The 20,417-nt window shown below is 37.1% G+C and overlaps 1 protein-coding gene, 2 long non-coding RNA genes and 1 pseudogene across 4 annotated transcripts; 1 reads left to right on the top strand and 3 right to left on the bottom strand.

Annotated features, from left to right (window-relative positions):
• Positions 1–1,756: 1,756 nt before the first annotated feature.
• On the bottom strand, positions 1,757–3,517 carry LOC112166654. Of its 2 annotated transcripts, none has more exons than XR_005799124.1 (5): positions 3,160–3,517; positions 2,814–2,891; positions 2,643–2,711; positions 2,422–2,506; positions 1,757–1,902 (listed from the first exon to the last, which is right to left on the bottom strand). It is a non-coding gene; the product is annotated as an uncharacterized LOC112166654 (long non-coding RNA). The 2 variants fall into 2 exon arrangements; XR_005799123.1 differs by having other exon boundaries at positions 2,428–2,506; positions 3,160–3,514.
• A 1,850-nt stretch (positions 3,518–5,367) lies between these two features.
• On the bottom strand, positions 5,368–6,618 carry LOC112166653. Its single transcript, XR_002923351.2, has 3 exons — positions 6,507–6,618; positions 6,357–6,388; positions 5,368–5,548 (listed from the first exon to the last, which is right to left on the bottom strand). It is a non-coding gene; the product is annotated as an uncharacterized LOC112166653 (long non-coding RNA).
• An 8-nt stretch (positions 6,619–6,626) lies between these two features.
• Positions 6,627–10,216, bottom strand: LOC121049268 (annotated as a pseudogene).
• A 2,499-nt stretch (positions 10,217–12,715) lies between these two features.
• Positions 12,716–17,001, top strand: LOC112202327 (G-type lectin S-receptor-like serine/threonine-protein kinase RKS1). Its single transcript, XM_024343304.2, has 7 exons — positions 12,716–14,013; positions 15,136–15,258; positions 15,439–15,641; positions 15,746–15,956; positions 16,056–16,293; positions 16,454–16,604; positions 16,699–17,001. Exons 1-7 carry the CDS (start codon positions 12,762–12,764, stop codon positions 16,999–17,001), a joined length of 2,481 nt encoding a protein of 826 aa, XP_024199072.1. The 5' UTR covers positions 12,716–12,761.
• The last annotated feature ends 3,416 nt before the right edge of the window (positions 17,002–20,417 follow it).

Raw genomic sequence — 20,417 nt, forward strand, 5'->3', positions numbered from 1 at the left:
TCTGTCAACAGTGAGGTGACCAAGAGGAGGGCTTTGTTTTTGGGTGTGTCAATCGACAGTGAGATGAGTCAATTAAGATAGAGCGAGGCGCTAGCTGTCGAGATAGGGTTTTTCTATTTTGTTATGTTTTTTGCTCCATGTACGTGTTAGGGTTTCAACTAGATTTGTGAGGCCCTAATGCCCTATCAATTTGGAAAAGGACTCACACAACAGATTTGTGTAAGAACGTGGTCTGAATGAAGCCATTTAAATTTGGGGGTTGTATCCTATTAATTGGACTTCCCTCCTTCAGGAGTTGCAGAAAAATTGTGGTGTGGGAAATCTTCCTCCTTCTGCCAAACATACTGATCACACCACAATTTTGTTATTTTTCGTCGTCTGATTAATACATGTTGGGGGGGGGGGGAATTTGGGGTTTCAGATGGGGTTTGGCACCACTTACATGGTGGGAAAGTTGCCGCTCAATTTTTTAAGCGTCACACAACGGTTTTTTCCTTAAACGGCGTCTGAACTAATTCACAAGTCCATATCAGACGACAAATTTTGTAAAAACGACATCTGGAAAAAAAAAATCAATCAGACGACGGAAAATTATGATACGTTGTGTGAGAGGCGTCGTCTAATTGAATTTTTGTAGTAGTGATTGCATTATGCATGAAGAGGAAGTTTATAAGAACTTAGAAGCCATGAGTACCATTGGTCATCGAATACATTAGGTGCTAGTAAATAAACACTTCAGGAAGGCAACCAATCAAAGAGAGAAAAAAAAAGTAACTGCTAATAGAGATTCTAGGTGGAAAGAAAGCCTGCTAGCTCACTATAATAGAGCTAAATTAAGATTTTATTTATGAATATTGATTCCCTCCATATTTGAAAAGGAAATAACTACAAGGGTTCATGTGATACGCACTGCCTTCTTTGGAACTGACGTCAGTTCTATTTGTAACATACTTGAGCAAGTTCTCATTTATGCAATAAGGATGGCAGCATATGAAAATAATATAAACGTAACACAACTTTCGAGATCCTCAATTTTTTTATAAATTTTTTCTTCAAAAAGTAGTTTTAAGAGGATAATCGGATGTTCACCAGTGCAAGAGGGTTGATCAGCTCTAGCTGGAAGTTGTGTTGGAAGTGCTGCAGCTTGTTGCTTTACCAGATTCCTATTATAACACAGATGATCCCAACTTTGGTGATCCTCATATGCAAATTTCGAAGAGAGAATTTTAATTACGTTAACATTATAAATTGATTCACAAGTATATTCATCATCTATTAAAAATAAATTGAAACCTTAACAAATCAGGAGAGATGACCAGTGTGTACTTACGCATAGAAGAGTTGGGGTAAGAGAAGTCAAATTCCCATAGGTCCATAAAACACATAGAATTTTGTAAACTATGACTACAGTTTTTTCACTCAATTACATCCACTAATTAACCATTTGGTGCATCCTGCCTGGCAAAACATAAAGTAAGAGTGTTCATCTGTCTTTCAACGTTTTTTATTCTGCATACACAGAAGTGATCTAGAGATTTACAATTGTTCTATTAATAAGATCCGAGTCTAGAACAACATAATCCCAGCCCCCTCAAACTAAAGTTCAAGCAATAAAAAAAAATCAGAAACATGGGAGTAACCTGTTAAGGAAATTGTCAAAGAAAAACAATATATGGAAGCTATGCTTTGGTAGTCTCCACATGATACCAAGCAGCCAATATTAATGACCACCGAAAATAACTGCAATATGTCATACCGTGTTCTAGAATCTCTTGTGCCAGTTTTGACAAGATATCGCTGCACCTATTCATGGATAGTTCAAATTTCAGGCTATATATCCACTTCTCGAATATAGAGATCAATAGTCATCCACCTAGATAAAAGTGAGACATCTTTTGTGACCTGAAGCAATAGAAAGAGGCAAATTGATATAATTGTGTAGAAGAATTAGACAGTCTGATAGCATTATAAATTCTACATAAACAATAATCTTAAGTTTGCAATCTAATCATGAAATCTGGCAGCAAACTGGAATCCTTAAAATTGAAACCTCTCTCATACCCAAAGAAAAGAACAGGGAAGGGATGGTAGAAATGAAGGTTAAACTGATGGTCTAAAACTTTACACAACTAAGTCATGCTTATCCATCAATGTCTCCGTACAGTCAAGTAATTGATTCTAAGTACCAGGGCTTGTTTTATTCCCCTCAAAACATGATTTACTACCCCATGAATTACCAACACTATTACCAATACAATAAACTAAGTTATGTATAACAGAGATCTAATATATGCCAAAGTTATGATTAGTTCATGCTTCAGGTCTTTTGTTGACATGAAAGGCCTCTCCAAGATTTAAGAGAGTAAATAATACCATTAGGAGAATATTTACGAATAAAATATCAATAAGACCCACGAGTACCTTTACCTGCCCTAGCTTCATCACCTAGTGTGGGTTTATGGTGCCTAAGCTCATCTGTTTGCCATACAGAAGTTATCTCTCGCACCTATAAAAGCAAGAGTAACATATAAAACATAAAGAAAATTACAGAATATCCACTATATCAATGTCGTTAAGATGTAGTCTCCCTCGCCCCAGCAAAGTGGTTTTGGAAAGAGAGAATAAGGTTGGAAAAACAATACCAGGTCTTCAATCACCATATCTCTGTCTTCACTAGTAAGATCAGGTCGGTCTCTTTAATTTAAAAGACGCTGCAAGTAACTTGATATTATTAGTCTAAACAAATTTTCAACATGTCTTTTAATCATAATGTTCAACATCTTAAAACTTGAGCAAAGTCAGTAGCCGCTCACAGAAAGTCTGATATGTTTGTATTGTAAGGTTCCGTGATTAATTTGTGTAGGATGTACAGTAAGAACAATCTCGACCTCCTGCAGCAAGAAGAATTTAAGATTGAGAACAAGACATCTAAATGACTCAACAACAGTAGAAATACACACACACATCTTATGTTCAACAGTGTGCTGATAAAACAAGGCAACATCAATGAAGCAACAACTTGAGCTCATTAAAACAAGATCATTTAATTGGTTCAATTTTATCTTTTACAGAAACCTAAACAACATGTGACATATTTTCGCCACTATTATCTGTCTAGGCATACAAATCAAGACAAAGGATAGAAGGAAAAGAACCAACCTGCTTGCAAATGGTATCGTAAAGCTGGTCTGGGGAAACACCACGCTGCAGAAGCTGATTAAAAATATCATCACAAGATTTTGATAGGGATGCCACATTCTTTTGTCTGTGAACCCTGCACAAATCAACAACTTTATCTATATTCACCAAAATGCTTATAAAATTCACAGCTGAAAGAATTTCAACCAATTTTTGTTTTTTCATGTTATCTTTTCAGAAGCTAAGAATGTCACAATTTTAACTATAGAACCAAAGTTAGAAGTCAATCCTTGATAGACACTACTATTTCCTCAAGCTCTGGTGCTTCCTATTTCATTTCTAAACAAGTATAAATACACACAGGCACATATATGAAATTTAACCTTTTTTTGTTTCAAAAAACAAAAAATTTAATATTAAAAAAAAAAACAAAAAACAGAGAGATCAAGTCGTTGAGTGACCTGTGATAAGCTTCAGCAATGCCCATCAAATTGAGGTAATGGCTGAAAGCACGAACGAGAGTGAGTGCCTCCTCTAAGCTCATCTGCAAAATTTCTGACGCTACACCATGCCAAAAAGGCTTTCAGACGACAAAACTGTTATGTCGTCTGAACGAACAAAAATGTGTCGTCTAGTACGGTGTCGTCTCTTGGGGGCATCAGACAACAGAAGTGTTCTGTCGTCTGATTTTTCAGACGACATAAAAAAATAAAAGTCTTGTGTCGTCTGATGAGTTTTGCATTTTGGGAACATTGTGATCTGTATCTTTAAAAGCATTCAAACAACAGTTTTGTATTGTCTGATAAACAAAACAACCACAGTATTTTTTAAATGCTATTGTGTGAAGCATATTTGCAAGACTTATTTGTGTGGTTTGAATGCCCTTAAATAAGAAATATGAAGACTCGTATGTAGTGTCTTCTCTCATATAACAACAATTAAACGTTGTGTTAATTTACTTTAAACGACAATTATATGTGGTCGTAAAGAGCATCAGAGGACAATTAAGTGTCGTTTTAGGGTAGGTTTGTATGACATTTAAGTGTTGTGTGAAAGGTTTTGAAATTATACATATGTGATGTTGGGAAATGGTTTAGACAATAGATATCATATTCTTTCTGTTATGTCAGTCTCATTACGACGACAATTTACTGTCGTTTGAGATTATTTAGACGACAAATATTTGTAGTCTGAATATAAAAATGACCACTAATAGTACATATTTTATATTGTCTGTAATCACGTCCAATCACACTTATTTGTTGTTGTTATACACTTTAGCCAATACTTTCATCTAACTTATGTTGTTGTTTTGCCTTTCAGACTACAATTTTCTGTTGTCTCATTGACAAAAAGACAATAGACTTCTAATGGGTTTTTGTGTTGTTTTTGTGCAGCTGCAACCACACATTTTGGTGTGCTTTTGTTGTAGCTTGCAATTTGAGATAACACATATTAGTAGTCCCCTGTTGCGATTGGCATGCATGCATTTGGAAATTAAAATTGCCATTCATTAAACCATAAAATCCACATCCAAAATCATTCTGGAAATAATCCATCATCGTCTCGTGTACACAAGCCTAACCATGAACATTAGTTCAAAATGGCCCATATCTAATAATCTAGGCAGCCAACAAAATATATGCATGCAGTACTGCAAGCTAATAAACTAGAAGCACTACACAATCCTGTCAACCAAGTAAACAACATAGCAAAATAGCTAGCAATACTGCAAGTTTGTCCAAGGTTTTATTGATCTTGAACTTGGGTAAATGGAAAAACTTTGACCCTGAACTGAAGCAAAGCAGTAGCAGTGTGACACTACTATGAGGGTACCTTATTCAGCACATCAGTAGAGTTTGGAGCGTGACAGGTACCATGGTTACAGTTCCCATAGCTTCCAGGTGGAGTACCGAAGCTTGAAAATTTAATAGTAGAAATGGATTGCCCATTTGTATACTCTAGGCGAAGTTTAGGCTTCTTTTGCTCCTTCAGTTTGCCTCGGTTCATGGTCTGCCATTTCTCAACACGTGGGTGACTTTCAAAAGATCAATCTTTGTAACATCGCCAGCAAGCTCCTCAAATACCACCAACAGATTTTGGGATGGCTTGAGCCAATACCGAGGAACATGATACCTGAAACATAGATACAATATAGGAAATTAGTAAATAGGTACTTAATGCTTTTTTCTGATCCAGTGGTAAACAAGTTTATACATACCAAAATAATTGCACGCGCTGCAGTTACCATTAGCATGAACAGTCAAGTATCTTCCAATGAACAATCCAGTTACCATAAGCTCAATTATTCCTTACGTTTTAGTTACCTCTAGGAGTGATATACCATATGATTAAATCAGTGGTTGACCCTAAACTTTTATTTAGCATGACATAGTGCTTCATTTGATTGCTGAAAAGTACACACAAGTAGGGACTGTTAGATCATAATGTCATGGTGTCCTGAAAAGTACATTGCTGCTAGCTCACTGCTTTATTACTGATCCTAGTATCCTGTAAATTGCTGACTCACTTTGGGACCAGAGCACCCCATTTAGAACATTTACTCAAAACCCAAGGCCAGCTTAGCCCCTTCCCTTCCCAGGCCTTAGGCTTCCTTTGTACCCAAAACAAGAAGGAAAAAAAAAAAACAAAAGACGAAGACAAAGCACACCAAGAGCGAAGAAGACAAAACACACAAAGCACCAAAGAATCAAAAATCGAAGAAATCAAACGGGATCTCTTATTTTAGACATTAAGCAATGAAGGCGACAAGCTTCATATATAATAAGCATCATCACAACTACTCCTATTTTGGACCTGTACTAACCTTGTACTTAACTCGTCATCATACAATACGAAAAGGAAAGCAGCATATCATATGTACCAGACTACCAGCAATGAAAATCACTATGATTTACAAAAGGAAAAAACAAAACAAAATCAATCTCAGCCAAATAGAAAAACTCACGTAAATAAGCAAAATTAGAAGTAGCTAACTCATCCAAATCAAAACTAAGTACCAAAATTAGAAGTAGCAAACTCATTCAAACAGATACGAAGAAGTGAACAATTGAAGAACAAATTCTTCTCTTCAAAGTTCAAACTGTCCAATACTCCAATTGTTCAATCCAATTGCAAAATATTGAAATAGATTCAGTACCCAACTACCTATTAAGTCATTAACCAATTCAAACATCCAATTCAAACTTAGAACTTACCTTAAGAGACTGAATATGATGTGTGATGCACTCTGAAAATAGAACACCAGAGAGATATTTATAAGCAGCCAGTTATGTTTACATGGAAATTTATACATAATTGACAAACGTGAACGCAAGAAAGAAGTGTAAATAATTTCTTTGACATACCAAGATCAATAGAAACCCAAGCCACATGCGTTTAGGTGAAGGGAAAGGAAGCATTAAGCGGCCAACACCATAGATGGCAGCTGCAAAGAAATGGAGAAACAAGTGTAATGGATGAGGGTTAAGACCAGAGAGAAGAGAAACTGGTCCATATGAGCACATGCCTCTAAGCCTCAAAGGGATAAGACAGTGTTGTATCCTTCCCAGCTTTGTAAAGAGCATAACCAAACACTTTCTGGGCATCAATCGACTCATTGCACAATCTGTGGTCAGGAATAGATATTGTTCAATGTTCACCAAAATTTAGGTACTAGTTTAGTAATAATCATTCAACTTCAGCAGAAGTATGAAGTTAAATTAAACAATTTCACAATGCACACAATTCTAGATTAGGTGATTGATTACCTTCAAGACCCAACTCAATCAATTTGAGATATCCCCCAGGCTGCAATAGCTCCCCGACAATTCTGTCTGGCTCACTCAAGACTTTTGCACTCCTAAAATCACAAAGTTTCAGCTGATGTGTGTGTGGATTTACCTGAATATGCATAGGTAGGATTTGAGCATGACCAATAAAAGATCAATGAAAGAACAAATATATAAAAAGGATGGTCATCAGATGCAACTTAGTTAGCGTATGTGAATTCTTTTTTTGAACTTATCCGTCATGGTATGTAGCAAGCTAGTAGATCGATACCCTAGTTTGCTCAGATTCTCTACTGATAAGAAACTCTGTTAAATCTTTTAAATTCTTATTGACAGCTTTCACTAAGACAAATCATGCATTTGGCATAAGAGTCAACATTATTTGGCTCTAAGAGAATTTAGATATCAATTCCTCAAAGAGGAAAAAGAAACTGTAAAAGCTCAAGCCACCAAAGTAACAAACTAAACTAGAGCTATTAGGTAAAGAAATAGAAGGATATCATATGAAGCTAAAGCTGAATGTATATATATCATCACAATTCATGGAATTTCTGCCAAATGGACACTTGAAATTGATATGTAGAAGCATTAGGTAACAGAAATGTTTCACACAAACACACAGATATACATGAGATATAGAATGCATACAGGTCCAATGATCCAAAATATCATTTTAAAGCTAACATGTTATTCTCAGAACTACATTGCACTAACTGAAGTATTACCATTTCCATTTCTTGATTTAAATATAAAATTTCCCGAGTGTTTTTGGGATTAAATTTAATATAAAAAATATTACACATAGTTGATTAATTTTTGTAAAACCAGTAGAAGTCTTATATAGGTCATGTGTCCATTCTGCTAATTAAGGAACCCAGTGAATCGGTATCAGACAGGATATCCAGAGTCATACAAAAGCAACCATCCATATGGAAAAATAATCTTACAAGTAAATTTTGAGGCTTGATGTCACGGTGACAGATGCCAATGCCATTATGTATATAAGCAAGTGCCCGACAGATCTGTACCAAAAAGAAGTTGGGCTATAAACAAGTATAAATAATGAAAGCAAAGAAACATTAGAAATTATGAACATAGAACCAAATATACTTGGTGGCTGTAGGTAATATGCTCATCTATGGAGGCAAGATTCATGCAATAGAAATTTTTGATAAACAACACACGGCAAAAGAGAAAACTATAGAATCAAATAACTTCATACCTGGTAGGTATAAAGTTTAACATATATTAAAGGCATCCGCTAGTTGATCCTGCTATAGTTCCTTGGGATACGGTAAACAGTTTCAGGAACAAATTCAAGTACGAGATTCAAGTAAACCTCTTCTTTGTCTGTAGTTGAAAAGAAGCAATGTTTTAGGGAAACAATGTTTAGATGATCCAACATTTGCATAATCTGTAACTCCCGGTTCTTGTAACGCTTGTCTTGGAGAACCTTCTTGATAGCAACAATCTCTCCAGTTTCTCTACATTTCGCCTGTGCACAGAAGTTCAAGTCTGTTCAACACTGTAATCTATTGGAAGATCGAATGAGAATAGATTCAATAGAGCAAAATATTGTTTACCAACCTGCAAAACAACCCCAAAAGAGCCAGTTCCAACCACATGTTCTGAAATATAACTCATTGTCTGTCAATCCACATAAGAGAAAAAAGAATGCACATCATGAAAGATGCAAGAAGCCACCATTTCCAAGTTACAATGACATTACTCAATTAAATTTCCATACAAATAGTCTTTCTTCCAACCTGTCTAGATTGACCACCTCGACCGCCAACAGTTGTGCGTATTACATGTCCTGTTTCAGCACCCGCACTATCAATTATATCATGTTCACTATCCTACAACAGAAGGAACAACAAAAGATGTGAACCAAGTGTAGCAAGATTTTGCACAATCCTAGTCAAAACCAGTCAGCTTCACTCAGCTTCAGGGTGAAGAATTTGAAGGTATAGATCTACAAAACAACTGTCTGTTGCAGTCAATGCAAGTAACATTCACAAGACAATACAAGATCACAAACACATATAGTCAAGAGAAAACAAGAAATACCTAAAACAAGGCAGTCAGCCAAAAGTTTCTCATTTGGATTCCTAGCATGTAGTCAATGTGGTACTCAATTCACAGTCAATTACACTCAATAACTACGCAATACAAAACCCATTACAAGTATACCATAAACAAACCCACAAAGTCATCACCTTTGTCGATTTTTGTATTTTTGAAAGAAAAGAGTACAAATTGACAGTAGTCAAATGTCATGAACATTTTCAAATTTGGAAGCACAACTTCCATCCATTTACATTTTCGGCTATAACAAGAACCAAGAAAGGCCCTTAAATGAGCCGAAACCCACACAAACAACCACATTACTAAAAAAAATAGCAAATCTAGCATCCCAATCTTACTGCTTTCTCTTATGAAACAGACAACTCAACATACCCAATTCCGAAACTTGAAAAAGAATCCTTCTTGACGATCCAAACAACCCAACAGAGATTACCCATTGACATACACTAAAGGTCAAAGCTTAAGCTAAACTTACATTCGATACAAGACCATAAAAACACAGCGGCTTAGTTCTAATTCCCCTACAATGACCCCTGCCACATGTCCTTGGATCCAGGATGAGGGAAATCACACCACCTGTTCTGAAATTGTAGGAAGCTCTCTAGAAATTCACGCAAGGAAGTATCACTAGCCACTGACAATAATGTGAACCAAGAACAACAGCAGCTAGAGATCAATAAACAAAAATCAAAAATTAAAAAAACAGAAATCCTAACAGTTCTTTCATCAAATTATGACAAGACAAATCCACCATTACCTTATTTCCAAAATTCCTTAAGGTTTAGCTTGAGCAATCAAGAAAGCTCTCTATTGAGAAAATCAACTCTCCGAGACTCCACTGCGTCCAATCCACCTTCGTCGGCGCCAAGGCCAGCGGCAACTGCCTCATCTTGGGGCAAGTAATTCACGAAATTTCCCTTGGTCGACATCCACTCACCTCTCTCTCCCATCCGAACCCTACTACTACTACTACTACTCTCCGGCGGCGCAGAAGCAGCAGCACTTAAAACTTCGGCATTGGATGGCTGGGACAGCGATTGCCCAAGAGAGGCAGAGAGAGTGGGATTTGGGGATTTAGGGCTTCTGGGACGATTCTGGCCTTGATTTTTGGGGACGAAGACCTTTTGGGTTTTGGCGAAACCCTTGCTTCCTCTGGCTTGCCTATTGGTGTTGCCTTGAGCGTTTCGGTGACTCGACATGACCTAGAAGATCCCAATCGAAATTCTAGAGAACTCTACTAGTTGTTGGAGAGCTCCATAATCCGAACGCAAAAGATGAAATAGAGACCAAAGAAGAAGAAGGAGAGGCTAAGAAGAATAATCGAGAGAGTGAGAATCGAGATCTTAAAGAGCTGAGAAAGCTGATGAGTCTGAGGGATAGAGGTCAAAAAGCACACGTCGCGGGTTCTAGGTCTGGTTGAGAGAGCAAAGTGAGAAGGAGAGAAAATCACTTATAATTTGTGAGGGATAGAGGTCAAAAAGCACAAGTCAAAATAACTCAAAATTTTTTAAAACAGCCTCCACATTTAGACAACATTTAAATGTTGTCTGAATGTAACTAGGGCGTGGCTATTTGAGAGGGAAAAGACTCAATCAACTTTTGGATATCCCTCTAAATTTGTGAAATCACCACCTTCTACAACTACACAAATGTGTTGTCTGAATGCTCACCATTTTTCCAAATTAAACCAGTATGGTTTTAGTGTATATTCAGACAACAGAAAAAAAAAAATTATGTCATCTGAAAAACTCAGAAGACATAAAACAAAACTTATGTCGTCTGATACGTGTCGTCTGAAGGCCTTTTTGGCATGGTGCTAGCTTCTTCTCCAGCAGCTCCGCCGTGTCCTCCATCCCCACCAGCCTCATACTACAAGCACTCTGAACACAAAAACGTCCCGTTTCAATTTTTCTCATCGGCAACCAATCAAGGTATTGGAAAATAAGACAAAATCAGAAGCAAACAAAAAGGTGCAAAAGCGTGAAAGAAGAAGAAGAAGGGGCCGGGGAACCTATTCTCTTATGCAGGAACACTCATTATTGTAAAGCTAAGATGACAACACCCACAAGCTATGCCCTTTTCTGCAGAATTGAATTCGAAAAGCGAAATATAGATGACCGTAAATCATTGCAATGTTTAAGTATGAGATATTTAAGAGAGATTGATGAGAGAATTGTATTTCATTATTGAGAATAGGAGCCCTATAGATAGGGATTACAAAGTACTTATTCTAATGTTACAAGGAAATCTAATCCGAATAGAACTAGGAATTCTAGAACATTCTCTCTTATTACTACTCCTAGTTTGATAAGGCACACTAAGTTTATTTTCCTTCAACACTCCCCTTTGTGCCACTCAAACTTGGTGGTGATGCTTCATCAGTTGCCTCGTTAAAAACCTTACTCGAGTGAAAATAAGACAAAATCAGAAGCAAACAAAAATGTGCAAAATCGTGAAATAAGAAGAAGAAGGGGGAACCTATTCTCTTATGCAGGAACACTCATTATTGTAAAGCTAAGATGACAACACCCACAAGCTATGCCCTTTTCTGCAGAATTGAATTCGAAAAGCGAAATATAGATGACCGTAAATCATTGCAATACTTAAAAGAAAGAAAAAAACAATTGGGTAAAGCTGAGACAAGAAACCTGCATCCATTTGGCGGTGTGACTTCTAACGAGGCAGACGATGATTCGATTAGGGATTTCACCACACTCGACGCCATTCCTGATTCCACCCTCACCAAAAGTTTTACCTTACAGTTTCATCTTCCCTGTCTCATGCGCGTTGGACCTGGTCAATGTCAAGGCTAAACTGATGGCATCGATTGGTCTAAAATAGCTTTGGTTCATTCCAGATAAGTCCTTGATTAAGCTTAATTAGTAGTGTTTGAGCTTGGCTTGGCTTGACGAGCTTGAGCTTAAGCTTGCTTGGATTTAATAAACACATGCATATGAGTTATAACGATCATTGCCTCTGATTTTTTACCGAGTAGAACCATGTTGTTTATAGAGAACTTATTGTTTATGATCTTCCTTCCATATTCTACCAAGTTGTTTCATTTCCTCTCAGAGTCTCAGTGAGTCATACCTGCCAATGAAGTTCCAAGATAGATCCAAATTAGGCTCTTGTACCTATACATGACCTAGACTTGCGCACATTTTTCTTCCTGCTTGCCCTATACTTCAGAAATGTCTAGTTAGTCTCTACCCCAAATTGGGATCTTTGATGTGATTTAATTGCTCATCTCTCTGCCGTTTTTGGAGTTGGTAGATATTGAGAAAGAAAAATATTTTATATTAGGACAGGTGTTGCATTTTCAAGTCAAGAGCACACATCCTACCATAAAGGGCTGTCCATATCCAAGATAGATCAAAATTGGGCTCTTGTACGCACAAGAGTGCATGCAATTGACCGGTTCATAGTTCCATACAACAAGATGTTGACCTATGTATGACGTAGACTTGTCAAACAAACTCTTGTAATTTTTTAGATAAGGTTTGTGCGCATGTTTGTTCCTACGTGCCCAATACTTTAGAAATATCTAGCTAGTCTCGTCCCTAGAATTCAAATCTGGTGTGCGATATGTCAGAATTATTGAACTTAAACTTGTGGTTGAAGGGCTCTCTAAAGTCTAAACTAGTCATTTGGACTGACTTTATGCATTTGGACTGACTTTATGGAAATAAGTGATGCGCAAATAGAAATAGCCAAAACAAAAATTTTCAGTGAGAAAAACTAACCATGAGTTCCAGTATCGAAGTGTTTATCCAGACATTGCTTCTCTTCCTTCTTCTCCCCTCTAGCATTTGCCAGCTTCCCCTTGACGCCCTTACGCCAGACCGTCCCATCAGAGACGGTGACATTTTAGTCTCTAACAAGCAAATCTTTGCACTAGGGTTCTTCAGCCCCGGAAATTCTCTGCACCGCTACGCTGGAGTTTGGTATAACAAGATTCCAGAGAAAACTATTGTCTGGGTTGCAAACAGAGACAACCCAGTCAATGATTCCTATGGAGTGCTATCCATCAACGGTGATGGAGGCCTTGTCATACATGGAAAGGACCCAAGTACCCCTCTTTGGTCCGCAAACGTTTGTCTCTCTTCACCAAACAATTTCACAGCCAAGCTTTTGGATACAGGAAATCTTGTTTTACTTGAGAATAGTGGCGAAAGAGTTGTGTGGGAAGGCTTTGATTACCCCTCAGATACACAACTTCCCTTTATGAAGATTGGGCTGAACCGGCGGTCCCGGTTGGAGAAGCACCTAACATCTTGGAAATCAAAAGATGACCCGGGAACCGGGAGTTGTACATGTGGGATAGACCCAATAGGGGTTCCGCAGTTTTTTCTGCGCAAGGGTAGAGAAGCACTATGGCGGGCCGGCCCTTGGACTGGGCACAAATTCAGCGGTACCGTTGGAAACTACAATTCAAGTATTGTCAACAATGAAGACGAGATATCCTTCGTGTATTTTGTTGCTGGGGACTCAGTGATCTCAAGGATGGTCATAGATGAATCAGGAATACTTCAAGGGTTCGTGTGGAATGATCAATGGATCAAATTCTACTACTACCCGACTGGGTGGTGTGATTCCTATGGACAGTGCGGTCCAAATACTAACTGTGACCCAGACAAGGACTATAAGTTGGCTTGCACATGCCTACCTGGGTTCGAATCCAAATCACCTAGTTTGAGTCTTGGTGAGGGTGGGTGCATTAGGAAAGTGGAAGCGTCCACATGTCAAGATGGAGAAGGGTTCGTGAAGGTGGCGAGTGTAAAAATACCGGACTCGTCTACGGCACGTGTGAACATGAGCATGAGTTTGGAATTGTGCAGACAAAAGTGCTTGATAGATTGTTCTTGCACAGCTTACATGAGTGTGGAGGACCGGGGAGGTGGGATCAGGTGTGTGACATGGCACGGGGACTTGATGGATGTGAGGACTTTCTCCGATGGTCAAGATTTATATGTTCGAGTCGATGCAACTTCTTTAGGTATGTTCTTTATGTTTATAGTACTACACTAACTAGAGCTAAATGTGATGGTCTAAATAAACATAGGAAAATAGTGAATTCAGAGTATTTAACATTACACTTGCTCACTTTGAAGAGAATGTGATAGACAAGTGGATCTCAATCACATGTATTAAATTTAAATACTGAAATTACAATAACTTAAACCTTGTATTTACCCTGAGCCGTCAGATGTATTTGTACCTCACATTCTCTCAAAAATTGTTCCTTATGTGAGTAGCTCTATTTTAACAATCCATACTCAATTTAATTGTGGTAATATCGTAATTATTCACAAAATTATATGGACCACATACTTAGGAATAAGAGGGTCATTTTTATTTATAAATGTGTACTCATGTAATGCATGTGCGATTTGGTGAAAAACTTTAAAAAAAAATTTGTATTTATGCTTTTTGTGCGTTTTTAGTTTTATTAGAATATGAGTTTTTATTTTCTAGACTAATGGGTATTTTGCGTAATTCATATTTTGGAGAAGTCTGAGCTCTTCCTTTTATATTATAGAACTATAGATAGCAGTCCTGCTCAATTGGTTCCCTTTATATTATAGAACTATAGATAGCAGTCCTGCTCAATTGGTCCCCTTTATATTATAGAACTATAGATAGCAGCCTACTCAACTGGTTAGTTGATTTTCGTGCTTAGTTGTGCTCAATAGTGATGAAAAATAATAAGGCAATTATTATTTTCCATTCTTGGATCTACATCAAACATCAGTTGGATAGTTTTACACAATTGGGTACTAATTAATTGACCACTAGAGCATGATTCAGATAGATAGATAGATAGATAGATAGATAGAGAGAAGAACTTGCAGGCCTAACATCAAGAATAGCAACCCAAAAACTAAATCAGACCCAACAAGGAACCTAGCCAACTCTATCCTCCAACAGCCATTATCGCCGACATCCAAGCTGCCATCAAAACCACTGCGACCATTATTGTAATGTTCCTCTCTGCCTCTAAACCATAAAATTTCAATAATCACCAAATCTGCTAATTTCCTAATTTTTAGATCTTTGGATTTATTTATTTTCCTGGTACTTTGGATTTTGGGTGTTTACTTATTTCATACCTTTGTAGCTCAATATGCAAAGTCAGGTGGTTCTCTTAGCAAAAAGGCATGGCTGGCAATTTCACTTGGATCTGTTACAGTTTTTATTGTCTTACTTACCCTTTATTGGTTGGTAAAGATGAAGATGAAAGGTAAATAAACTTGATCTTACCTTCTATTCATTTATCAACATTTTTCACCTCACTTTTATGTAAACTCCCCTATTTTGCATTATGAAATATCATCTCATGTGGCTAACTAAGCTTGACTATATCAAGATATGAATATGGAAACAAGCTTATAAGAAATTACTTTTTTGTGTTTGATAATAGGTAAGCGTAGGCAAAATAAAAATTCATTTGAACTTATTGCTGGGTCAACCTACTTTGAAGAAGTTACTGGTGGATTAGCTTTTGATGATAGTAGAATAAACTCGGAGTTACTATTATTTCATCTCAACACCGTAGCCACCGCCACAAACAATTTCTCCATTGAAAACAAGCTTGGAGAAGGAGGGTTTGGCTCCGTTTATAAGGTAGCTCCCCTTGTTATAATGTATGAAATAAATTAAAAAAAAAAAGAATTTGGTTCATGCATTACGTCAGCTACTCTCTTTGATTTCTCAAATTCAAATTTCAGGGGATACTTTACGATGGAAAGGAAATAGCCGTAAAAAGACTATCCAAGTTTTCTGGCCAAGGAGTTGAAGAGTTTAAGAATGAAGTTCTTCTGATTGCAAAAGTCCAACACAGAAACCTTGTTAAGATTTTAGGTTGTTGTTTTGAAGATGAAGAGAAGATTCTAGTCTATGAATACTTGCCCAAAAAAAGTTTGGACTCTTTCATCTTTAGTGAGTCTTTCTTTGTTATATATATCTACAATTATTATTTGTAAGTTTCTTCAAGCAAGCAAGAGTAATTAGTTACTTTGTATTTCTTACTCTATCCAGATGAAACAAGGAGAGCACTTTTAAGTTGGACAAGACGCTTCGAGATTATCTTGGGGATTGCTAGAGGGTTATTATATCTTCATGAAGATTCAAGACTAAGAATTATCCATAGAGATCTAAAGGCCAGCAATGTTCTATTGGATAATTCTTTGAACGCAAAGATTGCAGATTTTGGTATGGCTAGAATATTTAGAGGGGAGCAAACTGAAGCAAATACAAATCGTGTGGTTGGAACATAGTAAGTTTCCCCTAAATATAGAAAATATCGGAATAACTTTTTGGTCTATGTGTTATCATACTCTTAACAAACACTAAAGAAGTACAAATAGCTTGTGGCAAGCGTACCCAATATAAATGTTATTGAATAAAGCTTAACTTTCGATTTTTGTGTTCTACAGTGGTTATATGTCACCAGAATATGCAATGGAAGGACTGTATTCAATAAAGTCTGATGTGTATAGTTTTGGTGTTTTATTGCTAGAAATCATTACTGGCAAAAAGAATGCTGGTTCCTATGAGAAGTATCCATATTCAAATTTGATTGGACATGTAAGCGTGCAAGTCTGTCTATTTTCAAACAATGACTGTCATAATATACACCCTACTTATAAAGCTAACTTGATAATGACCAAACTATTTTCAGGTTTGGGAGTTGTGGAAAGAAGGCAGAGCCGTGGAAATCATTGATTCATCTATAGGTGAATCTTACCCTGTTAGTGAAATTATAAGGTGCATTCAAATTGCACTCCTGTGTGTGCAAGAATTTGCGACTGATCGGCCAACCATGTCAGTAGTTGTTTCAATGTTAAGTAATGATTCAGCTCTTCCTTCACCAAGACGACCCGCATTTTTACTGAAGACAATGAGCCCTAGTGGAGACCCATCCAGCAACAAAAGAGTTTGTTCAGTAAATGATGTCACATGTACAATTGTAGAAGCTCGCTAGAGGTTTATTGTATGTCTATTTGCAGCTGTAATCTAATTGAGCAACGTATGGAAGATTCTATTATCTTCCAATTGGGCTTCTGAGTTATAAAGAATGTAATTACAGTGTTACCTTGAAGCATATAGAGATAAAAGTGATCTCTATCCAAATGAATTTTGATTGCTAATTTCTATCCCGTTGCACCCTAATATATTTGATTGTGAGTTTTGATACCTATAGTATATTAGTATATATAACTATGTCACCAAGAATAAGTAACACTCTTTTAGGGCACGAGCCAAGGTGTGACCCAACCACGACATGGATCTCATAGACCAATATCCAAGCTACCCCGTGGTGGTCGAAGGTGGCCAAGACTGATATCCAGGATGCTTCATAATTGGTGTTTCTAGACTCTCTTGCATCCCACATTGGAAAATAAGTTAATGGAGAGCTCCCTTACTAATAAAAGGGACCTCCTTCCACATAGATAGTTATCCCATTGCATCTTGTAATGAACTTGGGCCTCAAGGCCCAAACACATAGTAAAAAGTTCAAGTAGAAGCAGTCTCTCCTAAAGTGGGAGACGAACCACTATACTTCTCTTGCTCTAACATTAACTTAATAACTTTAACAATTTGTAATCTACATCATAACTTTTATTTATTGTACCCCCAAGATAATTCATAATTTGTTGAATGGCAACTCAATTTGTTTATTCATACAAATGCCACAGTACTTCAATAAGCTTTGATGATATTTTGCCTTGTTTTTGTTTTGTAAGCATCAACTTTAGATTAAAGCAATGTGGAAAGATGTAACCGTTTAAGAGATTACTTGATTGGAAGAGATATGTCAACAATGAATTATGCCTATGCGTTTTCATTAATAAGAGAAGTTTCAGGTTTGCTACTGTTGCGGTATATTTCGATGACATGAACCTAATTAGAACTCTAGATGAGCTACAGAAAACTGCAGGGCACCTAAAATCTTGAATTCGAGATGAAAGATCTTGGGAAAACTCGGTTTTTCCGTGGTTTAGAACTTGCACACCGTGTTGATGGCATTTTGATTAATTGGCTTGCACACAAAAGATGCTTAGGCATTTTAATGAAGATAAAGTCAAGGCTGTTAGCACTCCCATGGTCGTTCGAACTCTTGACCCTAAATAGGATCTGTTTCATCCTAAGGATGATGACGAAGACGTGTTAGAGGTTGAAGTATCTTATCTAAGTGCAATAGGTGCATTGTTGTACTTAGCACAATGCACAAGACTGGATATGTAATGCCCTGGAAATTTGTAGCTATTTTTTGAGGATTTTCCGGAATCTAATTTATGGTTATTGGACGGTTTCGTGGCTCGTGGACGGAGCGGAAGTGTTTCGGACGAATTAATTATCTGAAAAGTATGGTTTTAGGCGAGTGCAAAGGTTGACTTTTTATACGTTGGGATTCTCTAAAAACTTCCTTCACGAAAGTCGTAGAGTGAGTCGATACGAGTTCGTGGACATTTGGAACGCGAAAATCGGAGTTCGTATGAAGAAGTTATGACCGTCGGAAAAAATTTCCATTTTGGTATATATGAGATTTTTTCCGGAAAATTTTCAGAAAAAAATCAGATTTCCATTTTGGGAAGGATTTTTCTCTCTCTTCTCTCCCGAGCCCACGTCGCACCTTCCACTTCGCCGGCTTCGTTCTTCCTCCTCCGGCCACCATAGGACTCGATCCAAGGTGGGTTGTGTTTGCCTTGCTGCCCTCTACACGTCTGTGGAAGCAATCGAGGGTGGGTATGTCACGCCCTGACTCGAGCTATTCTTATAATCTCGAGTTAAGGTGTGAATCACATCTTAATTATAGAACTAAAATCTCTATAATCAAAATGTGACAATAAATAAATCGTGGACTAACAATTAGATAACAAGATCTCAAAATTCCAGCAGAAGCATATATTACATAGTTTTCATCACATAGTACACAAGTACTCATTCTTTATTCCAAACAAACATAAAGAAAACACAAATTTCACAACCCATTTGACATTATATACATATCGGAACTTCTTGCCCTAGTATCTTGATTCCATACTTGCAAAATCTGTTAAGGGGTGAGCTCAACCCGCGGCTCAGTAGGGACATAAAACTTCCTCATGGATAATTGACCAAAGATAATACCATCATATATTTCAATTATAACATGTATATCAAACAATGATGCAATCCAACTCCATTTATATACCCGTTAATTCATATGCCAGAATACGCAAGCCTACACGTCCCATACCGTGTACTTTACAGTTTTGCAGCTGTGACTTGATTATCCAAACATATAAATTAACCCCCTGACTCAATCAAATTCCCCAAACCCATTTTGCTAGTCATCTTGTCTGAAACATTGATCTCCAAGCCCAAATCACCAAAACATATCGACAATTATACTGCCGATATTCTAAACCTAAATGTGCACACGGGCTCGCCTGAGCTTGATCCCTACAATGTTCAGACTCAACTACACAAAAGATAATTCCCACAATCACCAAATAACTATAATTTTCCCCCAACTCCTTTACACTTGATAAATAACAACCTCCATGAAAACATGCACTTACATCGATCAACGTATATTTAGTACATGTAATTCAAATATTATCAAATAAATCATTCAAAAATAATATTAACAAGAATAACATATACACGAAGCACATAAAATCAACATCCAATGATAAAAAGTTTCCCCGAGATCCCCCTACCTTATTTCTGATAATCGTGGACAATACAAAATAAAATCAAGCCTCCTAGGTCGTCAAAAAATAGTTTCAACAAATCTGAATTTTCTTTCCACCAATAAAAAGAGCTCGTCAAGACGAATCCGTAGCTTTTCGCGGATCCTGAATCGGACTTACGGTTCAAAAGTTATGCCAAAAACAAATTTTAGAGAGAGAGAGAGAAATGTAGGAGAGAGAAACTCCGAAAATTGTGGGGAAATAATGATCTGGTTGGGTCCTATTTATAGGGCTGAATAACCGACGCAATTGGGTCGGTTGTAAAGTGTGAACAAGTGGTTTAGCAACATGTGCAAGTTACTAACAAAATTATGACAAGTGTTGGACACGTGTTGGCAAGCAAATCAATAACATATTCATTGCACTATTGCAGCCACTTGTCAACCTATTAAAGAGACCAGCAGCCACTTTGGCCATGAACCACGATTAGATCACTACCAAATGTCTCCTAAGTTAGTAATATTGCAACACGTCACTAAATTTAATTAATTTCCAATAACTTCAAAAAATCATTAAAAATAGCTGGAGGATCCGAAAAATGCTGTGAACTCGTGGAGACCTCTACTTTCCACTTTCAACCTTAAAAATAAAATTTGACCAATTTCAAAATTCACACATTTTTCAAGAGCTTTAAAATTAGTAAAATCGAAAAAAATTT

This window comes from Rosa chinensis, chromosome 5, assembly GCF_002994745.2.
Source record: "Rosa chinensis cultivar Old Blush chromosome 5, RchiOBHm-V2, whole genome shotgun sequence".
Lineage (NCBI taxonomy): Eukaryota > Viridiplantae > Streptophyta > Magnoliopsida > Rosales > Rosaceae > Rosa > Rosa chinensis.